Source organism: Scomber japonicus, chromosome 14 (genome assembly GCF_027409825.1).
Source record: "Scomber japonicus isolate fScoJap1 chromosome 14, fScoJap1.pri, whole genome shotgun sequence".
In the NCBI taxonomy this organism is placed as follows: Eukaryota; Metazoa; Chordata; class Actinopteri; order Scombriformes; family Scombridae; genus Scomber; species Scomber japonicus.
Genome location: NC_070591.1, coordinates 29,518,860 through 29,528,211, shown reverse-complemented (window position 1 = coordinate 29,528,211; position 9,352 = coordinate 29,518,860). Strand labels below are relative to the sequence as shown.

At 42.1% G+C, this 9,352-nt stretch overlaps 1 protein-coding gene across 1 annotated transcript in view; it reads left to right on the top strand.

Annotated features, from left to right (window-relative positions):
* The first annotated feature begins 2,574 nt into the window (after positions 1-2,574).
* Positions 2,575-9,352, top strand: part of ccdc85a (coiled-coil domain containing 85A) — a 34,321-nt gene continuing 27,543 nt past the window's right edge. The window contains exons 1-2 of the mRNA XM_053332684.1: positions 2,575-2,808; positions 4,080-5,142. Of these exons, the coding sequence (XP_053188659.1) occupies positions 2,575-2,808; positions 4,080-5,142 (1,297 nt within the window). The remainder of the gene's footprint in view (positions 2,809-4,079; positions 5,143-9,352) is intronic.

Sequence of the window (9,352 nt, the reverse complement as noted above, 5' to 3'; positions counted from 1 at the left end):
CCTGTCAGACAGATCATTGCCCTACTACAGTTTAACTCAAAGAAAGAAAAGACAGAAATAATAAACAATAAACAATAAAACGGTGAGAGGACAACTCAAACATACATGACATAACATAACATGAACTTAAACTTATATAAAGGCAGTTTCATAGATTAATATCTGATTAAATCACGGAGCTGTTACAGTACATACCACATCTGCAGTTGTCAACGGCAACAGGGACAAACTGACGCTGTGGCCGTTGACAACCGGAAACAACGTTTTTCCGGTCATTGTATTTACCACCACTGGCCACAGGAGGGCGCTCAATTAAAATAAATAAAAGGAGCCTTGCATAGATAAGTACACACTACTAACCTGTTTCACAAATAAATAATGAGAATGGAAAACAACAAAATACCTTGCTTGCAAAATAAATATAAACATTTAAGGAATATTAAAATACATTTTGACGAACATAATTGATAACAACCCTGTTATACACTTCCACATTTGAAAATCTTTGTGCCAATCTTTTTTATTTGTTGACAACATGCACAGCTACAGATCTCTACACAGATTTTAAAAGATACATATTTTTGTTTTCTCACATTCAGATATAGTGATACACAGCTACATACATGTGACCATATAGTGGCTATTTCATGTTACACCTACAGGAGGAATGCTTTCAAACTCAATGTCTTCAGCTTGATAACACTGTTAGCTGCACTGTTTTCACTATTGTGCATAATTATTGAACACATTACAATACCAACTGACTCCAGCAGACTTTAGACACTGGTCTACTTTAAATGTTTTCTGATCATCTAAATGAGAAAAGACCTTTAAAGTGAAAGATAGCCTATATAATATAAATGAATAAAATGTGGTTTAGATGGAAAGAGACCTGAACCAGGTTTAACTGATTTTACATTATCTCAGTGGACCATTACATTTACAGCTGTAGTTACTGGTTACTTTTAAGGTTCAGATTTTAAAAACAAAACATAAAATAAAACTACCTAACTTTGTTTTAATAGAACTCTTCCCAGATCAGTTGGGACATTTAAATGTTGTCTACATGATGATGCATTTGTAGCCTAATGATGAAACAACTGTATGATTTACATAGTAACACTGTAAATGCTGATGGTTTCTTATAATAATCCTTTTGTTTTAAACTGGTTCTGTAGCCTTCAGATTCATTCACTGGACACCTTTATGAGGCTTATCAGCTTGCTCCTGTATTTATTGTTCAGGCTCCTATTTCTCAAGTGAGCACTGCTTTTACACTGTATGCAAACTGTGGCAGCAGCTTGTTTCCCCATGTGATTACCCTGCATGGTTTGCAAATATGGTGCTTCTTTTAATGAGCTGAATGTGTCAAAATGAACAGGAGAGAAATGTTGCAACATGTATGGCTTAGGATTAGGGTTAGGCCCCCAGTTTATCAAACAATAGCATGCAGTGCTACTGTACAACAAAGCACTATCAATAAGAGATTTATAGACTCCCTGTAAAACTTACTGTCTTAGTTTTAATAGAACTATGAAGTTGTTCTATTAAAACCATAATCCATTCACAGAGAGACAAATCATGTTCCTATAAAGTTGTCTACAGTTTTCACTGGCTGTTTAGAGCATTTCATCAGTTCTTTTATTTTACTGAGTGTAATTCCAGTGTGAGTAGAGCAGTCTCTGATTCTGATAGGCCAACTCCACTCACATCACTTGCATACAAAATGTCAATATCATCTGTATGTATAAACTACAGTTTTTGTCATATTATGATTGATATTTGTGCTAATTGTGAGCTTTGTATATTCATAAGTTTTGTATTTTTTCAAGGATTGAAATTAACTTATTTGTGTTTTACAAGGTAACTGAACCTTGAAAATTATTATAATTATTATAATTATCAGTCATCAGTTTTTGTATATGTCTTAAAATATGTCTAGAACTAAACTCTTTCTTGTCAATATCACCTTGAACAAAAGCTGTGCAGTATGAATCAGTGTCCTGATACCTGACAGTTACAGCAGATGGCGCTACAACACAAAGATGCATCAGGAGAGGGAGCGCGGGAAGGAGCGAGAGACAGAATCTGTTCTCCACATTCACACACCTTATCATCCTGGCTCTCCGGCTATTCACCTGCAACCTCCCTTTATACTCCTCCTCCTCCTGCTGTCCTCCTCCCCGGCGGTCGGACAGCGGTAGTGCGCACAGAGCAGCGGGAGTGCGCAAGGCGGCCGGCATGCACCTGGAGAGAAACCGCCCCGCCAAGCCGACCAAGGGCTCATCCAGAGACACAGCAGCATGCAGACTGATGCTCTAACAGCAGGGATAATAGCAGTTAGAGCACCGGGTGGATATCGGAGCTGCAGCATGGGCGTGGGAGAGAGGCACAGCTTAAATGAAAGCGATGTAAATCCACGGACTTGAGAATCGTGGGTGGGGGGAACCCAAGCTGCGTTGGATAAGAGTTGTCCCGGGTGTATTTGAAGGTTTAGTTTGGTGAACTAGTCTCTGAAATTCACCAAACACAGTACTTTTTTTCGTCTGTGACCCTCCACTGGAGTTTATAAGGATGGAGAAAGGCGCACCTCATCAGCCGCAGCTCTCCAAAAGCGCAGAGAGTTTGTCGGAAGATATCTCTAAAATACCCGACGAGGAGCTGCTCAAGTGGGGCAAAGAGGAGCTGGTGAGGCGGCTGCGGAGGTCAGAGGCGGAGAAGAGGAGCGTCATCGTGGAACACGGCAATCTGATGCGGGAGGTGAACCGGAGGCTCCAGCAGCACCTGAATGAGATACGGAGTTTGAAGGTGAGATGGGTGGGGGGCCCCAGGGAGTATGTACAGGGGATGTGCCAGGAGCCCTGGTGTTTAGGCTGTAGGAACGTTCAGGCTAACACATGAGCTCTGTGATATTCAGAATTTGATAGAAGTCTCATCACCAAAACCAGTTAAGGTCAAAACGGTCGCTTAACAAAAATCATAAAATAAAATAAACCTGTTGCATATGAGATACAGAATGAATCATGCAACTATACATTACTTTGCATTACTCTTAGTGAATATAAAATGTAATTTGGATGTTTGACCGTGTCCTGACAAATATTTTGTCTACACATAAATTAATGTATGTTAATGAAGTCATCAGATCGATTTGAACCAATGAAAAATCAATTATGTTAAGAGTGTTCTCAGTTCTGTTACAGTGTCAAGAAACTGCAGATAGCCATTATTTTCATGAGGCCACCTAGCCAGCATGTCCATGTGGGCCCAACATGGGTTAAATGTGGGCTACGTGGATACTGAGTGGGCATGGGCTTGAAATGGGCACATTTTGCAGGTCCCACATGGTTTCAAAAAATTGGGCCCCACATGTGAAGCCCATGTGGGCTGACTGTCTGAGCTCTATAAGGGATGTAAGTGGGCTAAGTGGGCAAATTGCATGGGTCCAGTATTGTTTCAGAAACTGTGGGCTGGCTAAATGGGCCCCATTTAAGGTTCATTCTAATCCCATTTAGGCCCCATATGGAGACTATATGGGTCTCACCCAGTTGGACCCCACTTGAAACCCAGTCAGAACCCACTTAAAGCCCATATGGGCAAATTCAGGTGGGGCCACAATGGAAACTGTGGGTAAACCCACATGGGTAACATATTTGCAGCCCAAATTTAACCCTTATGGGGCCCACATGGACCCCTTAAATGAGTTTTTTGAACTATTAATTGTCAGAAAATAGTGAAAAATGTCCATCACACATTTCCAGAGCAGGATACATTTTGGAATGTCTTTTTTTGTCCAATCTAATAGTTCGAAACTCAATTCATACTCAATTCAATCTGTTAATGTTCAGCAAGTCCAACTGAAGCGATTAATCTCAGTTAATCATTTGAGTCAAGAATCCAATATTCTGTCGTTGAACTATTGATGAATCGATTTCAGCTCTTCAAGAAACCGCACATGCTCACACACAGCTACACGATGGGAATATTTGTCCTCTCACCCATCACTATGATGATTCACAACCAGCAAATGTGTGTAATCCCTCACTGTGCCTTTTTGTGTGTGTACTAATGTAAACCAGGACGTGAACCAGAAACTGCAGGAGGACAACCAGGAGCTGCGGGACCTGTGCTGCTTCCTGGATGACGACCGGCAGAAGGGGAAGCGGGTGTCGAGAGAGTGGCAGCGTCTGGGCCGCTACAGCGCCGGCCTGATGAGGAAGGAGGTGGCCATCTACCTCCAGAAGCTGAAGGAGCTGGAGCAGCGGCAGGTGGAGGTCATCCGGGAGAACCTGGAGCTGAAGGAGGTGTGCCTCATGCTGGAGGAGGAGAGGGCTGCTGCTGTAGCTGGAGGAGGAGGGGGAGGGGGAGGTGGTATGGGCGGCTGCAGGAGCTCCATTGACAGTCAGAGCAGCCTCTCTCAGCTTGGGGGAGGTGTCCCAGCTCCCGGCCTACTGCGGGACGTCGGCGATGGGAGCAGCACCTCCAGCGCAGGGAGCACTGATAGCCCCGACAACCCTCACCACAAACCCCCTCCCCTGGGCTCCAATGCCAGCCCTGGATCTGGATTGAGATGCGTTTCCTCTGACCACCCCCATAAACCGGGAGACGTGTGTGAATCCACAGGCAGGAGGCACAGCTCCACCCCAGAGTACCACACCTTCCCGCAGTCATGCCGTCCCCGCGGGGGGTCCCTCACCAACCTGGACCCTCGTGGCCTCCGAGGACACAGCCCAGAGAAACACAGCAAGTCTCCCACCAGGATACCATGTGATTCCCATCCCAAACCCTGCAGCTCTGACCTACTAGCCCAAAAACAGCTATTCATTTCAGGGCAAGCATCACCAGGCTGTGGGAAGGGCACAGCCAAGTCCAGCCCAGAGCTGTGTCAGAGACCGGTTAGCTTGGCTGGGGCAGGCTGTGGGAGTCCCGAGGCCAAGCATGCAGCGATGGGCACACCTGAGCATTTGAGGAAAGGGCGGGTGATTGTGGGGAGTCCAGAGTCCATACGGCATCACCTCCACTATCATCTCAGCCCCGGGATGGAGCATGGCAAGGGGAGGTATAGCAGTGTTTCTCCTGGCAGGGACGGGGGTCAGAGGAGGGCAACGGGAGAGGAGATGGCCCCCCAGAGTCTGTACAACGGTAGGCACAGGGTAACTCTAATGTTGTACTTCAATTCATAACCCATTCATGACCCATGAATACGAATAATATTATATTTACACAATGTTACACCAAAATATTAGTTTATCTGGCTTAGGAAATGATGAATATGAGATGTTTGGAGTTGGGGCAGTTGATTAAAGGTTTTCTTATTAACAGAGGACCTATTATGCTGACATTATGGTGTTTTTCCATTGTTTTGGGGTTAGTGAGTGAGTCATGACTCCATTACATCGCAGGGCAAAGTAAAGTTAGTAGTCCACCTGTTGGAGGTATGCTGGTCATCTGCTCTTCATCAAACATCATCATCACTGTGGCTGTTTCTGCTTGTACTATTCCTCCCCACCCTGGCTCCAAACATCTACATACTGTTTGTTGTTGTTTCAACTGGTTTTTAGTGACGTTAATGACGCTCTGCTAATTCAGTGAGGAACATGTCTCCTGTTATTTAGTCATTTAAAAGCTTTTCATTTGAAGCAGTAAACGTTGGGTTTGCGTCAGTGGTAACCTAACACAACTCACAAAGGTCATGGATGTTGTCTAGATAGGGGGGATGACCCCCCGACTTCATCTGCTGATGAAGACCTGGGAAATTGAATTAAGAAAAATGTGAATTGACTTTGACTTTATCTAAAATGGTCTTGAAAGATTTAAATGCTTTTTCACTGGAGGTCTTTTTTTTTTTGCCCTGAAAATTTTAAAGGGAACCAATTATTATGCACATTTAGAGCTCTATATTTTTATTCTAGGATTCCACTAAAGTACTGGCTCTTTATGAGGCTCCTTAGTTCAGCCTCTGTCTATAACAGGCAGTCTCTTTAAGGCCCCCATCTCGATGAGCCTTCTCTGTTCTGATTGGCCAGCTTTCTGGCAACCTGCTGAGGGGCAGCCGTATCAAGCCTATTAAGTTACCACTAATGCAAACCCAACATTTCTTGTGTTACTGCTTCAAATTAAAAGCAACTAAATAATGAGAGACTTTTATTGTGAAGAATTTAAAGGAAATGATACATGTTCCCCAGCAAAATCTGGTCAATACAACAACATAAGTAGATATTTGGAGCTCTTTGTTCAGTGGATCAGTTAGAAATAATCAGGGAGGAATATTACAAGCAGAAACATCCACAGTGATGATGTTTGATGAAGAGCTTCAGATGACCAGCAAACCTCGAAGTAAACTACCGGTACTTATTTTACTTCGCCCTGCTGTGTAATAGAAAAACAGTCACGGCATGCCAGCTCGACTCGCAATGAACAATGGAAAAATACCATGATGTTAGCAGAGTGGAGCAGTGAATTTACATGCAATACATAGAGCAGATGACCATATATATATATACTCTGAGCATTAAGAGCCGAGTCTGAAGCCAATGTTTTATGTAGATCCCTTTGCAGTTAGCCACGTTTAACATTTCAGGAGACTACTTTGGGCCCAACTCAGAGACAGCATTTGAAAAGATTAATTTAGAAATCATGCTTATTTGGATATGCTATATATATGCATCTGTTTATGACTTTTGTGCAAGTGTCACCAATTGCATAACCCATAGAGTCACAATGGCTACATTTATGAGAATTATGCATGGTTGACATAAACCACAATTTTCCTTTAATGTGGTACTTAGGTCTGTCATTCACTGATCTGTAACCAAATGCCACTATTTTGCTGTAAGCTGTTTTTAAATAGCTGTGAGAATGTGTGCAATGTTTATTCAGCGATCATTTTTATATATTTGACTATACTTTATCCACATTTGCATGTAATCTTAATATCCTTTGTGTTTACTCTCCTTTTAGTAAATGCACATACAGTAAAGCTACACTCACCTTCATCTATTCCAACTCTCTGGTTTGGAATCAGACTCTTGGTGCTGAGCTGCAGTCATGAGTGACCTTGGTTTTATAAAGGGAGGGAAACACAAAGTCGGGCTAATCCACACAAAGTCTCAAGATGTCAACTAAGCTTAGACCCAGTTTAGGAGTAAGATGTACAGTATACAGTATTCACATATTCCCAAGTACGCACAAACGCACACAAGCAAGCGAGTTCACCTGAATTCATTGACTGTGGCAGTAGTGGAAAGTGAGTGTGAGAGATCTGTGTGTGTTTGTGAGCAAGGGGAACAAAGGTGATGCAACTCTCCAGGGTAACATAGGTGAGCTGGAGGTGTGTTAAAAGCAAAGGTGAAAATACAGAGAGTAGGTTACAGTCATCATGCAGGCAGAAAGAAACCATGCAGTGTGTGTGTTTGGGTGTGTGTACATTGTCCATTCATTTGAATTAGTTCACATTTGACAGTTGATCGAAAATTCTGAAACATTCAGATTGGTTTTTCCCCTATACACCCTTTAAAAGGTTCCAGTTTGACAGCTAAAGACACATTTTTTACATCAATGGAGATGTGAAATAAATACATTTGGTGGCTTTTAAGCCTGACTTCATTTTGCTGCCATTAAATATTCCAGAGCACTCCCTCGTGGTGTTTGCACTATGGTTGTTTTTGTGTTTCTAAGCATTTACTTTGAGTGTGACGAGCATGACTGAATTAATGTGTTGTGTTCGGGGACGCAGTAGAGGGTAAAACCGCCTCAACTCACTTTACCCATGTTTTGAGCTTTGGAAAAGAATTTAATTTAGTGCTGATCACACAGGATACTTGTTAGTATAAGCTGTTAGTATATCAGGTGTTGGGGTGAAGTAGGCTCTGTGCATTGCTTTGTTCCTGCCTTCTTTTGTGATCATTGACTGTTCATTTGTAATACTTTTTGCAATATGCAGAACTGAGGGGGACTATTACACTGCAGAGCTCCAGAATCCTGCGTAAGGGAAATCCAGTGTGCATTCATTGCACGGGTTCAACATACATTAACCATCTGCAGACTGAGGCATTGTGCATCCATATAGCAGGAGGATGCTGTCAAGGTTTTTCAGTAAATGTAATACTGTGATGTACAGATGACTGACAGAAAGAAAAACTATAAATGGCTCTATTTTTATGCAGGTGCACAGCAAGAATAGCGGCTGTTTGCTTGCAAACTGGCGTTTTACTACAAATGAGTGGTGTACTGTAACTGACTGACTGTTTATGTAGCAAATTAAGGATTAAACAGGCAAAATGTTTTCTTTCCAGACTGTCACTGTAGTAATTTTCTTATGTAGGACAGTCAAATCACATCCATCACATCTTCCAGGCTGACTTCCTGGTTTGACCTACTGTACTTATTAGAGATGTCCTGAGCTGATCCTCAGGAGCTGGGTAGATCTGGGCTTATCTAAAAGAATCAGTATTGGCTGAAGTAAAGGTAATTTAATCCAGATCACTTCATTTTACTGTGTTTTTTCCACATCAGCCTGAGAGTTTTGCAGCATTTAGTTTGTATATGAGAGTATAAATTATTTGAGCACATTGGGCGGAGCTGCTCTGAATTTTGACATCCTGGTTGGCAAAATACATAGATTCACATTTACTGGCACTGAGCAGGAATATACAAAACAATAACCTAGCAACTTCTCTTTTTTTAGCTACTGCTTACTTACTGTCACTTCCTCTGGTTTAAATGACAAACATCAACAGTGACAGATCATCGGCTGCTGCTAATTAATCTTAATTCGGTGACTAACTTGACGGGTTTTGTGCTCTCTGCTGCTTGAGCGTGTACTCGACCAAATGTCATTTGTGGGGAAAGAAGCTCTATTCTGTTACACAGCTGTTCTGTTGCAAGTTGTTTCTGTTGTTACGACTCCAGCAGTCATCTTCTCTCTAGAGGTTTATGGAGTTGGTTTCTCCAGTTGAACCACCCCATAAAATCAGATTTTCCGTGAGCAGAGAAACTTTCAGCAAATGTATCTGAAAACAAACTCTACACATGTGGCCGAAATGATTGATACCCTTGCATGTTACTTAAAAATAATGCACCATTTGCCCTGAACAGTGTTGGGATTAAATGATATTTTATGAATTCATGCTTATTATACAAAGACATTCTAAAATAGCCTTGACAAAATTATGCCCATGTATTCTTTGAGCCGTGAGAAATAATTCATTTATAGTGATACAACAAACAAGGAAAACCAGAAAGTGTTCTGATGACAGTAGAAAAAAGATTATACCCAAGCATGGTCAATATAAAAAGATATAAGACCATTTCCAAAGAGCTTGATGTTCCTGTGAGCACTGTTGCCACTATT